Here is a 20,750-nt window from a genome sequence, read left to right on the forward strand (position 1 = left end):
ATTTTTAGTTTTTATTATTACCTAGCTATTTTATTGTTGCGACAAAATTTATCATGTGTTTGCAAATGCGTATAGGCTACTACATTGACTCTACGGTGCATCCTATCTATGCAGCACGGTCGTCAATGGACAACGCCCACTTCTCGGTCATGAAAATTCATCCAATCAGCATCTCGAAAAATATACATTGGACCAATGAGAAAGCCTTTTTTAAATGACGTAGGGCACCATGTTTCTCGTAGTTGTGTCATGTAAATAATATAGCTGATTTACGCCGCAGTGTGAATACGGTATTATTTATAAAAAATATTAATGCTACGCTTTTGTCAAAAAACGCGACGGTTTCCCGGTAACGTTATCGTTTTTGTCTTGCCAGATCGGTCCACTTTGGCCTGATTACACAGTACATAGCATTAGCAATAGCATCTTAGGTAAGCAGAGGTGACCACGGCTGCATTGGGGCTTGATTTTGGGGATCTTGCTCCTAATTGGAATAATGGCGACATTGACGTGACACGTTTCTTGAAAACAACTCAGCTATCGCCCAAATAAGAGGTATGATATGACGTGTTGTTAACGTTTTTTATTGTATTTATTTATTTATTTAATTTTTGAATCGAGAATGAACGATGGCAGGGTGATCGGTGGTTATTTGATTGGGGGTGCTGTCAGGTAGGCTAACTGATCTCCTTTCATTTTCCATGACGTGTGATCATGTCAAGAAGCTCTTATGTCACCTTGATGGAATTTATCGTGAAAAAATGTCCGTTCATTCGTCAGTATATAAAGGCGTTATGGCGAGTTGACTGTGGACTACATGTGTTTGAGGGGAAGTCCGTTCATGCGTCGCACCCTGCTCGCTTGCCAAGCAGATATTAAACTCTAACGCCCCCTCCCCACTTTCTCTATTTATTTATTTGCCTCAATGCACAGAGGTAAGGCAATTAGATATGCGTCATTATTATTATTTGGAAACATGTTTATCTAGAATTGCATCATAATAGAGGATCCCAAATTAATGTGACACCATCATAAGCACGCTTTGCACAATCCTGGAAGAGTGAATTATTTATTTATATGAAAAATAAATAAATGTATAGTACTTAAATATACATTTCCACACACTAGAACACTGTACAATCATACCTTGAGATACGACTTAAATGATCTTAAATTCCTATACACACAATTAAAAAAGTTTTAATCTACACAAGTTACACATAATTTAATCTTTGTGCAATAACCAAGGCAAAGAGGTTAATGTATTACACCGCGGCTTTCGAGCCAAACTTCCCGCTACCCCATAGTATTGGCGAGCCAGCACAGTCACGCATACCCAACTCATGTTTTTCAATTATTTCATGCTATCTATCGATTTTCATCATATGCCTTTCTTCGCACTACCCTTCATTGCACCAGCTTTCTTTGGAACCATTGTTTTCCCCCTGAATTCTGCACTAATGCAAAAAAATGCTATGCCCCGCCCAGTGCTCGTTGATATCTGCAAGAGGGAGTTGCGGCGAGAAAGACCGTGCGCTGAAATCATAAGCAACCTCTCGCCCACCTGGCTGTCTCGTATCCTCATATCAAAATGTGTCTCTTATCTCGAGGCAAATATTTGCTGGGTTTTTTCTCGTATCTCAAATTGCTTGTATGTTGGGGCACACTCGTATGTCAGGGTATGACTGTAATTTGTTTTTGTTATGTTGAGGCACTCATATGTCAGGGTATGGCTGTAATTTGTTTTTGTTATGTTGAGCCACTCATATGTCAGGGTATGACTATAATTTGTTTTTGTTATGTTGGGGCACTCGTATGTCAGGGCATGCCTGTAATTTGTTTTTGGTAGATTTCCAACTATAATTCAGGCAGAGTTGCTTCAGTCATTAGCTGCTATTGATGCTAATAGGTGTCCAATCCATCTTGATAGCGAGGGATGGCACGGATGGCGTGTTGCTAACCCTACCAGAGGATTGCCGTTAATGGGTTTTTAAAGAAAATGTTACCACCACTACTCTTAATCATTGTTTGTTTGTGTTGCAGAACCATGTTACTGTGATGCCGCTCACGTTGCTTAGCATGCAGCCATGAGCTCGGTGCTGTGGAGCCAGGAAAAGCCTGGCGGGGGCTTCAGGGAGGACTGGCACTTCTATATGGTGGTGAAGGAGTGCACAGTGGAGAAGCCCCCCCAGAAGACCCTGTGGATCCCCCGGGGCAGCCTCGGCCAGGCGTGCCAGGAACGTAACAGCATGGGCCGCACTCTACCGGCATGCAAGGGGAAGAAAAGCCTACGCATTCTGGACCAGATCAACGTGGTGTTGAGTCTGGATGAGCGCGACGTCCTGGAGGTGGACGAGAAACTGGCGGAGTTGCTCTCTCCCATCACCAACTGTGAGGAACGTTATGCCCTGTTGTGCAACAAGTCACGGCTGGAGCGGGTGCGCGACATTGACTGCGGATCCAAGGTGCGCGTCCAGTTGCGCTCTGGGGACGAATCTCTGCCCGGTGTGGTGAGATTTAAGGGTTCCCTGATGCCCGACAGAGCCCTCTCCGGAATTCTCTTCGGAGTGGAGTTACTGGTAAGAACTGTGGCCATTTTCAATGTAATATTTAGATTTTTTTTTTCATAAATGGATTAAAGGAACTGGATTAAAAGCCCTGAATATTCAGTTTTTTATAGATCTAAAACAATGTTTATTTGAGCTTTTTTTTCTTAGTAAGGGAAAAATCATTTATTTAATCATTTGTTTTTCATTGCAAAAGGAAACAACATTTTTTTTTTATTATTTTCCACATTAAAGTGGAAAACAGAATATTTTTATATATTTTTAGATTTTAGAAAATGATTTGTGGACTAAAAACACAAAAAATGATTTAAAATTTGAAATTATTGATTTAAATGGGGGGAAACAGGAAATATAATATACATCGGTAATCATTTTAATTTGATCCTAAAACAGAAAGTCATGATTGACTTTCCCTGGGCCGCACAAAATGATGCAGCGGGTCAGATTTGGCCCCTGGGCCGCCACTTTGACACCCGTCTTTTAGAGGATCAGAATTATTCTTAAAGTATCCATACAATGGTACCAAGCCCAACTACAAGTAAACTTCACATAAGCATAAATGCCAAAATTAGTTTTTTGAGTGGTTAATTAAAAACTAAGACTTTGTCATTAAAAACCGCACTTGTTAAAAAAACCCACCATTTACAAACTGCGTTTAACCTTTGTTGTTTTTTTGTTGCGATTTACAATGATAGAATCATTGAATTTGGTTTGCATTGGAGAAATCTAACAACAACAAAAAAAAACCACTGTTTTAGTACACAATGTTTTGGCTGACAGGAGTAAGAATATTTCCATGACACCAATACAACTTTCAGTCAAACATAAGCACTCACACTGTGCCACATGTCCGCAGAGGTGGCACACATGCAAGCACAACAATGGTTTGCTTGTTTCAGCACAATGTTGTTTTCTATTCTACGACTGAGTGGGCCAACGGCAGCTCCGGCCGGCTGCAGCTCAATATAAATAAACATCTTGGCTCATGTTCCCGGGTGCAAATTTGGCCTGCACGATCATTGCAAATATTACGTCAAATTGTATTCGTAACCTTTAGTAGTGTGGATCATAGCTTTTGTCACCCCCTGAGGTGGAATTATGCATTACAACAACATAGTACAGTAATCACTTGATTATTGTGACTTCATTACTTTGCAATTTTTTCTGCTATTATTATTTTTTAACTTCAGTGCTGAGTCATGTTCACATTTTTGTGAATTTAAAACAATTAAAAATACAAATTTTAAGTTCATAAATATGTAAAAATCGTAGCTGAAACTCATAAGCGGAAGCCACTGTTGCTACTAGGACTCACCACTGAAGTATAAAAAATATATATATATATTTTAATAGGTGTGACCCTACTTATCAATTTTTCAATAGTCCCGGCCACGTTTAATCTACTTTAACCGTGATATTCGAGGGATTACTGTATACAACTATTGCATGTTTCGGGCCAAAATAGACCGAATATTTCATGTCATGCAACACCATTCAACAAGTTCTAATTCTTAATACATTCCTTTTTACTTTACTGGGTACTTTATACTTGTTACTTTAATGTTGAGTAATGAGTATGTTAATACTTTAGTCCTTTTTTTCTGTTTGTTTCATATGTACTGTTAACGGATGCACTTTTTTATATGTATCGTATCTTGTGCTGCTAACCAGGCCCATCTGTCATTTTTTTAAGTCAATGTGGCCCCCGGGACAAAAAGTTTGCCCACTCCTGGTCTAGAAATTTTTTTTCTCTACATTTCAGGAGGAGGGTCGTGGCCAAGGCTTCACGGAAGGTTCCTTCCAGGGCCGCCAGCTGTTTCGCTGTGAGGACGAATGCGGTGTCTTCGTGGCGTTGGATAAACTGGAACTGTGGGAGGACGATGATGAGGACGAAGATGACATGGGTGAGCTGAATGTAGATCATGTCACTCTGGTGGAGGAGGACCAGGACTACCCACCGCTGGAGATCAACTCCAGGGTTCTGGTACAGACCCGTGAGGGACCTGAAAGAGGCACCATCATTTTTTGTGATTTGCTGCCTGGTAATGAGAGCTTAGGATTCTACGTCGGTGTTGACATGGTGAGTAATTCTGCTTAATTGCCCAAAACTATATTTTCATCCTATTTCACTGCAATAATTTTCCATCAATGTTTACTTAAATACCTCATTTTAACTTGTGGATGCGCCTAATTTGAAGTTGCCCTACCTTAGAAATCCATGAAAATATTCTTACTTCAGTAAAGAAAACACCAAATAATTTGTTTGTCATATAAATCACGGTGTCAAAGTGGCGGCCCGAGGGCCGAATCTGGCCCGCCGGATCATTTTGTCTGGCCCGGGAAAATAAATGATGCTTGCCGACTTTCTGTTTTAGGATCAAATTAAAATGAGGAGTATAGATGTATATTTTGTTTCCTGATTTTCCCCCTTTTAAATCAATAAGTGTCATTTTTTAATCCATATTTTCTGTTTTTAGTTCAAAAATCCTTTTGTAAAATCTAAATATATATAAAAAAAGCTAAAATAAACATTGTTTTATATCTATTAAAAAACATGTCTCATTAGGTTAATTTTTAGTCCCATTTCTTGATTTGTTCATATGTATTATTAACAAAGGATTGTCCTGTCCAAACTAAAATGATCTTGAAATATTTTTCGAACATCGATGGACAAGGATTCCTCCATGGCAGATACAGGTGGCCTCATTAAATGATTAATAAATTAATAGGGAAGTTATAAAGCCCCCCAAATGCATATAAAATGCATTGAAAGGTATCCAAAAGAGAGACAAACATTCATGTAAAGTCACTTAAAAAGATGCAAAAATATAATAAATCAGTCACAATGTAAATCAATTTGTTTTCTACAACTGTTTTCTAACATCTATGCTAGTTTAGGTTGTATTATTTCCCCTAAGTTATTTATTATATATTATTTATATATATATATCTGCAATCAATTCAAATATTATTCAGCATGATCACTTTTCTCTAAGACTGCTTACTTGCTTGTTTAAAGAATATGTTCTTGTTGCCAAGGATCAGCGTAACCGGTAACTATGACGACTGTTGTCAGGTCGGGAGTGCTGTTGTGGTCATTCGTAGAGAGATTGGAGCACCAAACGCCGGCATTTGAATGCCGATTGTTAACCGTGGCAGCGAGCCCACGTCGCGCATCGCATCAACTGCCCACACCGAGACGTGGAGGCTGTCACTCTCGATGGGGTGGGGGTCGGGGGGTGGTGGTTCTACCAGTGGTATGACCCGGTAGCGCGTCGAGGGACAAGCGAGTAAGCAAGCAAGGAACTAATTGGGAGAACACGTCGCCCTGCCCTCTCGCCAGCTCGCTTCCACACTGTTGCGACGTTGTGCTGGATTGCAAACTGCCAGCGGGAAGAATAGCACGGTGGTTGTACTAGCAGGAGGGATTACGGCTAAAAGGAGGATCTGAATCAGAAGGAGAAGCTAATGCAGGGATGACGAACAACTGGGTTATCACTATGCAAGCGTGTTGGATAAAGTGTTAAGACCCAGAGGGGTTACTTCGTTTTCATGGCTGCAACTCTTACAGGACAATCCAATAGGCGAGTGGGACGGAATGCTTGATGGGAAGCTGCTGTGTAACTTCGCTAGTTCGGAACACACTCGACTTGTACCCATCTGTGACGTGATGCCAGGTGAGGTTTTTTTCTTTGGTAAGAATTGTTGTTTGTGTGTCAGTTTGGCTTCTTTGTTTTTTTAGAAGGCTAACAACACTGAGTCTTTTGTGCCAATGCCTAGCTTGGGTTTAAAAGGGGAAATACTCAAGTCTTTGTTTGCCACGTTGGCATGTTTATGTGTTTATGTAGTGGGGAAAGTTAACAGTAATGTTTGAAATTGCTCACCTAAAGTTAAAAAGTATACAGGATTAAAATAAAAAAAATATCTGTGATATGATGGTGTGAGTATTTTAGAGTAAGTAAATTTTGCATAATAACTTTGAAGCAGTTAAAAAAGGAACAAAAAGCTTACTGTATTTGCAGGACTATAAGGCGCACTTAAAAGTCTGAAATTTTCTCCAAAATTGACAGGGCGACTTATAATCCAGTGTGCTTTATATATGGCAAAAAAATTAAAATGTCATTCGTTGTGGGTACGCCTTATAATGCAGTGCGCCTTTATAGTCGTGTAAATACGGTTAATAATAAGTAAATGGAGAGGTTTTTGGTTGTTAGTTGAATTATAATAAATGCTGTATTCCCGCCAGGAATAAACTGATTCCACTTGGAATATTCCTGATTTTGCGCCTTAAGTATTTTATTTTAATTTTACCTGCAGGTGATTAAAAAAAACAACCACTTAAACAGTTATAAAGCAAATTAAAGCAGTGATTATACAAATATTCTCTTGTGAGAATATTTGCAAAACCAAAACATTGTGAATTAATAAGACTAAATATTGTCTTTGGCACTCTTGGGAAGATTTATTTTCAATTTTTATATTATGCAAAACATTTTTGGCCAAAAATGGCTTTTAAGAGAAGTGACTATGAAAGAACATTTTTAACCATTTGTTTAACATTCAACAGGCTCAATTTATATACTACAAATATGTTATAGTTTATTTGTATGGCTTAAAATACCTGTATTTTGTAGATTCCTCTAATGATGACTGTTTATGTTCATTTCCATAGATTATTCAACGCAAGACCCAAGGCTGCAAAAGCACACTTTTGCTCCCAGAGGAAACAACAACAACAACGACAAGTCATCCTCTGGCCAAAGCAAACCCAAAAGCAAAGGTGCTCCCAATATTCTTTTTATTTAGCTTAAAATGGCAACTTAGCTGAATTCTGGTTTCCAAACAACACCATCAAGCAAAATTGCATTTCTATAGGAGGATACATGGGTAATATAACATTTTAAGCAATGTAAACCACCTCTCTAAAGCAGTGCTGTGATAACAACAACTTAAGTAGCATGAAGCCGAGCCTCCGAGACTTGAAATTGTCGACATATCTTCTAACTTTTAATTTAATCAGTCATTTTTATCTTTTTGTGACTCTCCGGAACTCATTTTTCTTTGACAAAAACGTGTGAATGGCTTCTAACAATCAAATTTACCCTGATTTGAAGTGTTTTCTCTCTGTGTTTTCTTCCCTTCCCGATATTATCCGAATTTTCTTATCCGTAGTGCTGCCCTCTATTGGTCATAGTCTCTTTTTTCAGTATTTCACGTACACGTGCACATTTCTGTACATCGTCTGAGTTGTGGTTTACTTGTTATTTCCAGGGTTAGCTCATCAATGTGGCAGTAGGACCAAGTCTGAGTTTTATTATACTTTAAATGGCAGCTCTGTTGACCCACCCGTGCAGTCCAAATCCAAAAGCACATGGTACATTGACGAAGGTAAAATTACGGCAATCCGATAATTGTCAAACGTCTTGTTGGCAAGCTCCTGTTTCTGACCGAGCATCCCTTTGGCATTTTTTTTTCAGAAGGTCCGTGTAGTACTCAATACTGTAGTCAATTGATAGTTTATTTATGAATTCATTTTTCATACCTGCAAAAAGTGACAGCGCTTATGTCATAGCTGTCAAAGTGGCGGCCCAGGGGTCAAATCTGGCCCGCCGTGTCATTTTGTGCGGCCCGGGAAGGTTAATCATGAGTGCCGACTTTCTGTTTTAGGATCAAATTAAAATGAAGAGTATAGATGTATATTAAATTTCCTGTTTTTCCCCCTTTTAAATCAATAATTGTAATTTTTAAATAATTTTTTTCAGTTTTTAGATAAAAAATCATTCAAAATCTAAAAATATATTAAAACAAGTTAAAATAAACATTGTTTTAGATCTATAAAAAATGAATATTGAGGGATGTTAATCCATTTATAAAAAAAAAAATCTAAATATTATATCTAAAATGGTCCGGCCCACATAAAATCAAGTTGATGTTAAAGCGCCCTCGCGAACCAACCCAAGTCTGACACCCTTAGCTTATGTACTCTACTTCAAATACGACAGTTTGAGGTAAGATATTTAGTAAAAAAGGAAGGGTTAAAAAATAACTGGTCGCAGTTCGTGTTTTATTTCCCTTCCATAAAAGGCGTGAAAAACGTTTAAAAAAATTATTATGCAAGAATCTTGATTAACAGCTGAAGGTTGGCTTCACTTGACGCCCACACACATCCTGCAATTGGAAGACCCACTTTTGAAGCTGTTTCTCATAGGCTCTTTTCATTTAATTCAATTTGTTAGGGTTGTAGACACTATTTTCTGTACTGCCTTTGAATTACCAAGGAATTGCAAAGTTGGTTACATAGTGTAGTAAAAAAAATGCCCAATCAGTCGCAGTAGCTTGCCACATAGACCTTCACTACAGTCTTGTCCCCTCTATCACCACTTATGATGTCATATCCCACTTGCATGGTGTGGCTGTTGTTGATGAAAAGGCTTTTTATCAATGCCCAGTGCTGCAAAAATCAGTATTTGTTGGCCAAAGCATTTTTAAAGGTCTAAGCCCAAGCCTTTTTTATTTATTTTTGGGTTTCCACTAGCGGTGAGTTTTTACATTTTTTTTTTTTTAAGAATCTCACTCCATCGTGTTGTTGTCATTGTCGTATTTTTCCATTCAAAGCCTTGTTAGGGTTTTATTAGCATCAATTCTCCCCTGTTTGGAATGTAAAATGACTGAAAAACAAGTGATGACCTTCGTGAGGTGTTAGTTTTATTTATGAATCACTGTTTAGCGACTCATCCGGCATGTTTTCATTAGCATATTTCAGCAAGGTACACAGAAGAGTGCTGTTATTTATTCAAATCTTTTACATGGTACCGCTTGATATAAATAGAATGAAAGCCTATCATTTTGTTTACACTGAAGCAAGGTTACGATTAAATTCTTGTTTTTCTTATTTGCTGTAAATGGCACATCAAAGAGCCAAAAGCAACGTACATTGGGTATTTATCCAGGCATTACCTGGCCTTGGGTTCAAGAACGGGATGTATCATGGACTGGTAACTCTTTGTTAGACTTTTGTAAACAGCTCGGATCAATTCACCCAATGTGTTTTTATTATTGCAGGTACGCTAATTCCAGGTCTCCATGTTTGAGATATTTAATAGTTTGGTACCCCCATTTATTTGTTGATGTTGGCCGCAGTACACTATCCTTTTAATCAATAATGTTTTTGTCATTCTTCTCCAACTCCAAATGTCTCTTCTAATTTGATACATCAACAAACTTTTAGCACCTTTCCAATCCACAGAATCTCTTAAACTTGGCTTTCCCCCTGGCAAAGGTTGTTGCCTATTCAATCTTATCATTGCTGAAGAAACCAGACTTCATATACCAACATACTTTTTTTATTTCCAGACATAAAAAAACGTGATTGACAGTGTGTCAAAGTGGCGGCCCGGGGGCCAAATCTGGCCCGCCGCATCATTTTGTGTGGCCCGGGAAAGTTAATCACGAGTGCCGACTTTCTGTTTTAGGATCAAATTAAAATGAAGAGTATAGATGTATATTAAATTTCCTGATTTTCCCCCTTTTAAATCAATAATTGTAATTTTTTAATCATTTTTTCTGTTTTTAGTTCAAAAATCATTTTGTAAAATCTAAAAATATATATAAAAAGATCTAATAAACATTGTTTTATATCTATAAAAAACTGAATATTCAGGGATTTTAATCCAGTTCGTTTAATGTATTTATAAAAAAAAAATCTAAATTATATCTAAAATGGTCCGGCCCACATGAAATCGAGTTGACGTTAACGTGGCGCGCGAACCAACCCGAGTCTGACACCCTTGGTTTAGAGTATGAGCAATTTTCGAGATTAATTCCACGTTCCTGGAAAAAAAGTACTGTCCCAAATGGCATAAAACCAGGTAATAGGTTGCATGATGCTCCTCCTCCAAAAAGGGAATCCACTCATGAATCATGGCATCGTTTTGTGTTCCATTTTTACTCAATTTTAATCAGTAAATCTTGTTTACAAATACTATGCTTACTAGTACATAACACATGTTCCTTTCATCCTTCAGTTGGGGAAGACCCAGCAAAGTCACTCACTGAAACGCCCCCCGACTTCAACGATTCCCCCCCACCCAGTAGGGTCCCCCCGGCGGCCTCGTTAGCCAGTGACAACAAGTTCCATTCGCTGCCCTTCAGCCTGAACCGCAAAAGCGGACCCTTGGACAACATGAGCCACGGGCCACTTTCTCTCTCCGTCCAGTCGGTAATGGGGGAGCAGGCCGAGGCAAATTCGCCCTCGACCCCTTCCTCGCCACGGCCCGCAACGCCAACCAGACAGATCGGTCTGGAGGTGGGCTCCTTGGTGGAGGTGAAGGAGAATCCCCCTCTGTGTGGCGTTATCCGTTGGGTGGGTCTTCCTCCGGGCTTGTTGGAACCACTGGCAGGGCTGGAGCTGGTGAGAACCTATATTTAATATGCAAACGCCCTTTTAGATGTTTTTTTGATTTGTTAAAAATGTCAATAAAAGGTAAAATCCTTTTTTGCCTGTGGGAAAAAAAATTAAATAATGTATTTGACATATACAAGCTTATCCAGTGGATAAACTTGTTCACCCAATAATTTGATAAATTGAGCTATTTTGTTTTTTGTGTTATTTCTAATATTTTTATTTAATATATTTAATTTATTAAATTTATATATATATATATATATATATATATATATATATATATATATATATATATATATATATATATATATATATATATATATATATATATATATATATATATATATATATATATATATATATATATATATATATATATATATATATATATATATATATATATATATATATATATATATATATATATATATGTATATATATATATATATATATATATATATATATATATATATATATATATACACACATATATATTATTTATTTATTTTTATTTATTTGTATATATTGAATATATTTATTTATAATTTATATATATATTTAATTAGAATATTTTATTAATTATTTTTTTATTTTGGTTTGTCGCAATGTTGTTAAAATATAAATGTTTACATTATACTATAAGAAAGCATGTAGTTCTGCATCTTCTCAATATCTTCCCAAACTAGAGTAACTATAGTTCAAATCCAACAAATTTCCTCCCCTGTAGAGATTACTCATCTGCTAATCCCTGTTTTATTCCTTTATGTTACATTCCAGGAAGAGGAATGCCCGGGTTGCACCGATGGCACCTTCAAAGGTACGCGCTACTTCAATTGCCCCCCTAAGAAGGCCCTCTTCGTGAAGCTGAAGTGCTGCCGGCCTGACTCCCGATTCCCGTCGCTGCATCACTCCTCAAACCCTATTGAACGCTGCAACTCTATCGGTGAGTCATTTATTAAATGCCAGAACACGTGATTTATAACAAGACTTATACCAGATGAGACTGGGACTTACAACAATATATATACTTTTAATAAATGTAATAATTTAAGGAAGTTTGGATAGAAAGCCACTTTGAGACGAGCTGCAATTTTTATTTGTCTTTCCCCCCTTGTTCTCGTGCCACCAAGAAACTATTTTCACATTTAGTCCCGTGGACAATTAAAAACGCATTTTTTCCACACAGTAAGCATAGTTAGGTTTAGATCACATAAATCCTGATTAGGCAGCTCAATGGTGATGGGGGCGCCAGCTAGTACGTAAATAGTTGTTAGGAATAAATAACTACATATTACCAACGTCAGTGTTTCCTAAAAAGGGCGTCTCATTAGGGAATTCATGCTCGATTGAATGGACAATTGCAGTACAGTGGTACCTCAATATACGAGTGCCCGGTAATAGGAGCAATTTGAGATAAGAGTAAAATTTGGAGCAGATATTTTATCTTGAGATAAGACAAATTTTGTTACACGAGCAGTGAGCGGACGCTTATAAGAACATCATGGGTAATGTCTGTCTCCCCGCAACTCCCTCATGTAATGTCTCTGGCGAGCACTGGGCGGAGCGTTGCATTTTTTTCAGTGTTTTTTTTCCCATTAGTCAGTGCAAAATGGGGGATCGATCGCTAATACGAGAGGAGTATACTACTTCTCATTGCAAGTGGTCGTGCGTTATCCTATTGTGAGACAATTTGTGTGCATTATTTTTGGAATATTTTGAAGGGAATACAAAATCAAACATCCCTTGATAGTGATTGAACGTCAGTGTGGAGGCGGGGCCAAATAGAGCCAACCCGGGAGAAGAAAGGTATTAAAATGTCAAACAAAATAAGAATTAAGTTTAGTGTTAGGTTAGATTAAACTTATTTTTGAGTGTTTACATTGTCATCCAAGTTCATTTTTTTTGTTATGTTACGAGCGCATTGCCATGCAAAAAGTGCACATAGACAACACCTGATATAAAGTGTATAGAGTTTAGGTGCGTGATTGAAATGCTATTTATGTTGAGATTATTGAAATCTATCTTCATGCAGCTTTTGGGGGTTACTTAAGCGAGATTGTACACGAGAATACCCCACCCCGCAGCGAGACAGATGGCCTGGACGTCATGGTCGGCAAGAAGAAAGGCATCCAGGGTCACTATAACTCCTGCTATCTGGATTCAACCCTCTTCTGGTTAGCACTATTTTTATTTTCTTTACATTTTACACCACCTTTCATCTTTGTACTTTGTAATTTTATCGATTGGAGAAGCAGCACTTGTTTAATGGCAATGCCCTAAGGCTGAGCTTTATTAGTGAATTGTTTTGGCTTTGGTTGTTGCATTGCCAAAGGGCATTCTGACAGTTTTGAAAATCACTATGCAGATATTATACTAAATTTGTTTTGGAGATTATACCAAGATTACGTTTAATTCTGAATGAATATGTATTACGTCAAAGGAGATTGTATTGATAAGACCTTATAGTTCACACAGTTTTGCATTTATATACAGCCAATAATATATATTTTTCCACATTTTTGAACCAACATAATAGTTTTTTTTGCTAATGACTTGCATTTGTTTTGCAGTCTCTTTTCCTTCAGCTCTGTACTGGACACAGTACTCCTAAGACCACGATCAAAGACAGACGTGGAGTATTACAGAGAAACCCAAGAACTATTACGTACTGAAATAGTCAACCCCCTGCGCATGTGAGTGGATTTTTTTTGCTGATTATTAGGAACTGAAACAAACAAAAAAGCAATTACTCTAAAGAAAATTGAAACCGCTTAGAAGTCCTTCAGTGCTTGTGATTCTCATTCAGACACGGGTATGTGTGCGCCACCAAAGTTATGAAACTCAGGAGGATCTTGGAAAAAGTCGAAGCTGCCAGTGGTTTCACTTCTGAAGAAAAAGGTCAGAACGGAGAAAAAATGATATGATAATTGTACTCGCACTTTTAATTGTTTTTAATCTTAGAGTTACTTTATGTGATGCAGATCCTGAAGAGTTCCTCAACATACTGTTCCATCATATACTGCGAGTGGACCCTTTGCTCAAACTAAGGTGAGGGGATATGAAGATTGAGCTCCATCTAGTGGAACAAGGATTGTTTTGCATGTTAGTTGACAACTTGGAACAGAAGTTTTAATTAAATACTGCATTTTTTAAAAATTAAGTAACTGAATTAATTGAATTGTACTTTTCTTATACTGATTACTGTAAAAACTTGTTATTAATTAGTCAAGATAACACTATAAATGGCCAATTCCAATTTATTCAAGTGTTTTTTCTTTGCAATAATCAATGTGATTTGCCAATATTTTTTTGGGGTCAACAGTATTATTAAGTTCAATATTTCGCATTTTTGTTGTTGTTTACTTTCAGAATAACTCACAATATTACAAAACAATATGTATTACTGTTTAAGTATACTAAAAAAGGAAATATATTATTTTTGTCATTACCTGATCATCATAAAAACTAAAAACGAATAAATCTATGGTCTATAACATGGTGAATCAAATTTAATCCTAATTTTTTAGTTGCATTACAGTTTGTAACGCACAGAAATTGAAAAAAAAACTTAGTTTTCTCAATTTCATTGTTCAGGTCAGCGGGACAGAAGGTGCAGGACTGTTATTTTTACCAGATATTCATGGACAAAAAAGATAAGGTCGGAGTTCCTACCATCCAACAGCTCCTGGAGTGGTCTTTCATCAACAGTGACCTCAAGTTTGCCGAGGTCAGTATTTCAAAAGGTTTCTGACTGCATTCAAATCCGAATGTCTACATCACGTGTCAAAGTGGCGGCCCGGGGGACAAATCTGGCCCGCCGCCTAATTTTGTGTGGCCCAGGAAAGTAAATCATGAGTGCTGACTTTCTGTTTTACGATCAAATTAAAATGAAGAGTATAGATGTATATTAAATTTCCTGATTTTCCCCTTTTTGGATCAATAATTGTAAATTTATCAAATTTTTCAGTTTTTTAGTTTGTAAAATCTAAAAATACATTAAAAAACTGAAGTAAACATTGTTTTAGATCTATAAAAAACTGAATATTCAGGACTTTTAATCCAGTTCTTTTAATCCATTTATAAAAAATAAAAAAAATCTAAATATTATATCTAAAATTGTCCGACCCACATGAAATCAAGTTGACATTAAAGCAGCCCGCGAACCAACCCGAGTCTGGCGCCCTTGGTCTACATGTTACTGCATAGCTTGCTACAACGTAGTCAACGGGTGGATGATTGCCATGTCTGCTGAACTCATCTACTATGCCAGCGAGGCTTTTTGGACACGAGGAAAAGAACCTCTCTCATCAGGGAGGCTTAACGAGAGCGGGGGAAAAAAAGCCCCAAAAATCTTGGCAGCAGAAAAGACGGACGCAAAAGAGTTTCTTGCTATAACTTAAAAATTCAACAGTCAATTCTTCTCAGCTACAGACAAATCATAAAGCTGACTGCACATTCCCTCTCATTTAAAAAGACGTCATAATACTTTTTGCCCTCAATTCCAGAGACAAATATCCAAAGAAGAGTCGTCAAATACCATCACATGTTTATATTTAATCGCTCCAATTCTGCATTGATAAAAAAAACCCCACAAAGGCAGGAGAAGTCTTCTTAAAAATTGTGATATTTTAGAATCCTTTATTTTGTATTTTAGTAGTATTTTCCAACTGATAACTTGGCTCTATCCGAGTTCTCTTCTTTTCCACCGTTCTTGAACGTAGCACAATCAAATATGACAAATTCCAAGTGTAAAGCGATCATATACCTCAGGGGGTAGGGAACCTATGGCTCGAGAGCCACATGCGGCTCTTATGATCGGTGCATATGGCTCTTAGCTAAAATATGGAAACCAATGGTAAGAGAGCCGAGTCCCAAATGCACCAATAGGAATGTCATGTCGGGACTGTGACATTGATTTCATTGATACACATTGAACTCATTGATATTCATTGATTAGCAACAGCATAACAACATTGTCAAAGAAATTTTGACTTTTTGTACTTTAAAAGTGATAAAATAACTGCAAAATTCCACGTATTTTGACTTTTAAATTGTGAGTATGGCTCGTAAGGAATAACATTTGAAAATAGGAATTGTTTAAGGCTCTTTCTTTCAAAAAGGTTCCCAACCCCTGATATACCTGCTTAAAAAAAAAAAAAACGAAACACAGACTGATCGGTCACGCATGTTCAAATCCTAACCACCTCTCGTCGATGTCGTTTTTTTCCTTCCTTTCTCCAATGATAATAAGCTTTGGCTCTCCTCTGTTTTTTCCCCTGCCCCTCAGGCTCCTTCCTGCCTTATCATCCAGATGCCGCGCTTTGGCAAGGACTTCAAAATGTTTAACAAGATTTTCCCCTCGTTGGAGTTAGACATCACAGATCTTCTGGAAGACAGTGAGTCGGCGACTACTATACAATGCCCCTCCCTCCTCCCCCCTTGTTCTGTCTGTTGACTTTGTAATGAAACAACGCAGAATTGTATGACCTGACTTAGTTGTTTTCCTCCCTTGCAGCTCCCAGGGAATGTCGAATCTGCGGAGGTTTGGCCCTCTACGAGTGCAGAGACTGCTATGATGACGGAGACATCACAGCAGGAAAGATTAAGCAGTTCTGTGAAAAGTGCAATACGCAGGTATCACACTCACTCATTCACTTTTCAAACCAAGGTGCATTGTAGTCATGGTTTCTATTGCATTATGTCAATCAACCCTTATAAATATTGAACTTTGTGACATCCAGTCTATTGCTGCCATCGGTCGTTAAACTAGCAAGGCCACTATGCATCAACTGATGGTGCTCGGACGTTTGGTCGCTGGTCTTTTGGTCGCCGGGCCTTTTGGTCACCGGTCAAATGGTGACAGAGAGTTTACTGTTGAAGCCAGCTCTCAAAATTATATTCATGAGAGAGTTTAATATCTAAGAGAGAGAGTTTAATATCTAAGAGAGAGAGTTTAATATCTAAGTACATTTGACCGGCGACCAAAAGGGACCAAAAGACGGGCGACCAAACATCCGGTCACGCAACTGATTGATTAGCAAATGAATTGCATTTAGGTGGCCTGTTAGACTTGCAGTTCTGGGGTTTAAGGTTCGATTCCAGGATGGTTCTCACTGTATTTTGTATGCATGTTCTCCCTGGGCTTGTGTGGGTTTTCTTCAAGTTCTCCGGTTTCCTTCTACGTCCTAAAAACTTGGATTGTATGTTAGCTGGTTGAACATTGTGAATTGCTTGTAGCTGTGTATTAGTGGTTGTCTTTTGTGTCCGTGTGCCCTGTGATTGGCTGGTCACCAATTCAGGCTGTCCCCTGCCTGGTGTGCTGAGTTAGCTGGGATTAGCTCCAGCACCCTCCGTGAATCTTGTGAACGGTTTTGAAAAGTGGTCACAACTTTTTTGACCTCCAAATGATTCAAACCTTGCAATGCAAGTAGAGTAAGATTAACCATGTGATGGCGCCAAACCCAAAGAAATGAGGCAGTGCTGAATTTGGCTCCGCTGTTTCCTCTTCAAGTTTGAAATTATGATTATAAAACCAATAATAAATGGTCTAATTTTTAGAAAATTTGAATTTGGTTGCATAAAACAAAGACCCTCAATTTTTTTTTTTTATGAATGACATTTCTTCCATCTTTTCTTAATCTAATTATGGCCCTGAATTTTCCTACAATAATGGTGGGATTGGAACTATTCATCTAAAATTACTAATTTAATGTTTATATATTTCTGTCATATAATAACCCTTCCCCCCTCACGCACGCTTCCCCAGAATAAATTTCACTTTAGACTATTAATATTATGTTCTATTGAGCCCCTATTGCCAACTTTGCATATTTTTTTGTAAGAGTTATTCACTTGGTGTTCTTAAAATGTATGGAAATCCGCCTGTATATGCTTTAGCGTTGATCTCTTGCTTGCACCACATTTTAGGTCCACCTCCACCCGAGGAGAAAAACTCATCGGCACGGCAAGCTGTGCGTCCCCAAGGAGCTGCAAGAATGTGGGGGGCACCAGGGCACGTATCCACGCCAGACGATGGAGCTGTTTGCCGTTCTGTGCATCGAAACCAGTCACTACGTGGCCTTCGTCAAGTATGGCAGTGCCCCCTCCTCCTGGCTCTTTTTTGACAGTATGGCTGACCGAGATGGTAAGTTGTGACTTTGCGAGCCTGTTTTTTGAGGAATCGCTATCATTGTCATCAGTGTTACTGCAAAAGTTAAAAACTTAATATTTAGCACTGAAATAAAATAATTCTAATTGTTAAAAATAACACTATATTAAATGACACATGGTTTAATGGTGATGATTTATTTTTCTCATCTTAAAGCTTTGTTTAATCTCATAAAAAGGATATTCCGCCAAAAGTGTTGTAATTTGTCTATGAGCAAATTACATCAATTTGCATATGGAAAAAAAGACTAAAGACTAAATTTTTAGTCTGTTTTTTTTCAATCGTGTTCAAATTAGTGTTGAAAAATTCATTTCTTTTTGAGAGATTAAATTTGACAGAAAATTTAAGTATTCATAACAAAAGAAAATTATCTAAAATCTAATTTGACCTTATCAAAATCATTAAAAATATAAAAAAATATTTCAATTAGATTAATGTAGTGAAATCAATAGTACATAATTAACTAACTAAATATCAAATAAAATATAAAATGGGAACAAATTGATTTAAAAACATTAAAAAATTCTGTGAAATCATATGCAAACAATATGCATTAGGAAATAAATAAACTCAAATTATAAAAAAATAAACATTAAATATTAATGGATTGAACAAATTAGAATTAAAATAGAAAAATAAATTGTATTTCCATGCCTAATCAAATTTATGAGATTATTTCACCAAATTTTAGCAACACACCCCCATAACAAAACCCCCAAATAAGTAAACAATCTAAAAATTAAAACAATCCATTTGAAACATGACATTCATTGCTGATTTCTCCGCCTCTGCTGTTTCTCCGGCAGGAGGCCAAAACGGCTTCAACATTCCGCAGGTGTCACCATGCCCCGAAGTGGAGGCCTACCTGAAGATGACGCCCGAGGAGCTGCACACGCTTGACCCCAAGAGCATCCAAGGGCAAGCCCGACGACTACTGTGCGACGCCTACATGTGCATGTACCAGAGCCCTACCATGAGCCTGTACAAGTAGCCCCCCTTTCCCACTTCCCCACCAGCCCACCCCGACACCTTCCATCCTCCTCGTCATCCTCTTTCCGGGGGCCCTCCCTCTTTCCCTCTCCCTCAGGGTTGCTTACACACTTCCCAGAAAGACCCACAATGGAAAAAAAAAACACACAAAAAAACACTTGCCAGGGCCTGGTTTTTGGAGTTAACCCTCTCGACTCTCGTCGGGGAGAGGTGGGTTGTCGGTGGGCTTTATTTGCACTGTGCTTTTGTTCAAGTGTTGTTGTGTTCTTCACGTCGTCCTACGTAGTTTCTCTCTGTATATCGTTCTGTTGAGCCTTTGCAAAGCTCAAGAAGGATTTCAAAGATTGGGGGTTGAAAAAGAAGTGGGAGGTAACCTTTAACCCTTTATTGAGTAGCTTTTTTGGGGTAATTTCAGAATAAAAGTTAATCTTGGCATCCACTTATGGGACCATCAGATTTTATGTCATAGAGTCACTATTCTAACTTTTTGGGTATATATAACTGTAGCTTCCATATGTGATGGGACGCCGGGTCTTAATTATATTATGATGTTTATTTTTGTAATTATTCATCATTACTATAATTTTTATTTTTCTATATATTTTTTTATAAGTATTTTTATTTTTTTTGGTTGATTTTCATAGTATTTCACGCTTGCCATTGGTATAGAAATGTGGCTTATTTGACCTAAAATGTGATGTTGCCCACTATGTGGCTGCCTCGTTTTCATTAGATTATTTTTTATGTTAATTTATATAAATAAAAATAATCCTAAATTAAAAAATTCATGAATTTAAATACACCTTGTTGGTGAAGGCCTTTGGCAGCCATTTGCAAGGATAGACGTCCAATTAATTTAATTAAATGCCAATTATTATTATTATTTTTTTGTTTTTGAAGCGCCAACTTTCCCAGTCAAAGTTGATTGGACATGTTACGCCTTCAATACATAAAAAAAATGTCAAAAACTTCTAGATCATACCCTATTCTTTCCTGTCCTCTATAAATTCCAACCCATAAGTTAAATAAGTGCTCTATAAGGGGTAAAAGCACGACGTCCCACTCGTCTTAATAAGCGGGAAAGTCGGTAGCACTTCATAACACCTCATTGGCGAAAACCATGCGTTTATGACTCTTTTCCGACAAGATTTTGTATTACTGAAAAGTGTGTGTTACAGAAAACAAATTTAGCCATTGTAACATCTGACTACACATGTAACCCCTCCCCCACCCACCTTGGTGAAAGCTACACTTGGGCTTCAAATCCTGCTAAGGTTAAAAAAAAAAAAAACTTAAGGAGAAAGCTAATTTATTGGTCGGGAAAATACTTTGTGTTGTGCGTTACTGAATTCAAAATTTGCTCTATGGCTTTTAACGTGTAGAGTGTTTGTCCCGCGGATTTCCAACATGATTTACCCATGGATTTCCACCATCTTTGTTTACCAAGCCTTTTTTTGGGGAGTTAGCGCCCCCTAAACTCGCCGCCTTTTTTCATGACGTGACTCGCAAAAGACTAATACAAGAGAATATGTGTGATCATATATTATTTATTTTATCTAACAATGTTTGTCCCTTTTTAAGGAAATAAAACAGGGTTGCTGATGATTGCTGGCAGGTTTTC

The 20,750-nt window shown here is 37.6% G+C and overlaps 1 protein-coding gene across 4 annotated transcripts; it reads left to right on the top strand.

Annotated features, from left to right (window-relative positions):
* The first annotated feature begins 228 nt into the window (after positions 1-228).
* cyld (cylindromatosis (turban tumor syndrome)) lies at positions 229-20,734 on the top strand. Of its 4 annotated transcripts, XM_077713285.1 has the most exons (18): positions 231-290; positions 377-555; positions 2,044-2,579; positions 4,330-4,647; positions 6,139-6,244; positions 7,240-7,347; positions 7,839-7,955; positions 10,592-10,977; positions 11,749-11,914; positions 13,004-13,145; positions 13,542-13,664; positions 13,778-13,869; positions 13,953-14,019; positions 14,566-14,698; positions 16,259-16,367; positions 16,487-16,605; positions 17,899-18,115; positions 18,946-20,734. In XM_077713285.1, the coding sequence occupies exons 3-18, from the start codon at positions 2,088-2,090 to the stop codon at positions 19,128-19,130; spliced, it is 2,880 nt and encodes a 959-aa protein (XP_077569411.1). In that variant the 5' UTR covers positions 231-290; positions 377-555; positions 2,044-2,087; the 3' UTR covers positions 19,131-20,734. The 4 variants fall into 4 exon arrangements, with proteins under 4 accessions (XP_077569410.1, XP_077569413.1, XP_077569411.1 ...); XM_077713284.1 differs by having other exon boundaries at positions 229-555; XM_077713286.1 differs by lacking the exons at positions 231-290; positions 377-555 and adding an exon at positions 869-935.
* The last annotated feature ends 16 nt before the right edge of the window (positions 20,735-20,750 follow it).

The sequence above is a fragment of the Stigmatopora nigra genome, chromosome 3 (assembly GCF_051989575.1).
Source record: "Stigmatopora nigra isolate UIUO_SnigA chromosome 3, RoL_Snig_1.1, whole genome shotgun sequence".
NCBI classification, from domain to species: Eukaryota; Metazoa; Chordata; class Actinopteri; order Syngnathiformes; family Syngnathidae; genus Stigmatopora; species Stigmatopora nigra.

Coding starts and splice junctions, on each gene's coding strand:
- cyld (XM_077713284.1), top strand. CDS start 2,088: ATGAGCTCGGTGCTGTGGAGCCAGGAAAAGCCTGGCGGGGGCTTCAGG. Junction 2,580..4,329: donor TCTTCGGAGTGGAGTTACTG/GTAAGAACTGTG, acceptor TCTACATTTCAG/GAGGAGGGTCGTGGCCAAGG. Junction 13,665..13,777: donor ATAGTCAACCCCCTGCGCAT/GTGAGTGGATTT, acceptor ATTCTCATTCAG/ACACGGGTATGTGTGCGCCA.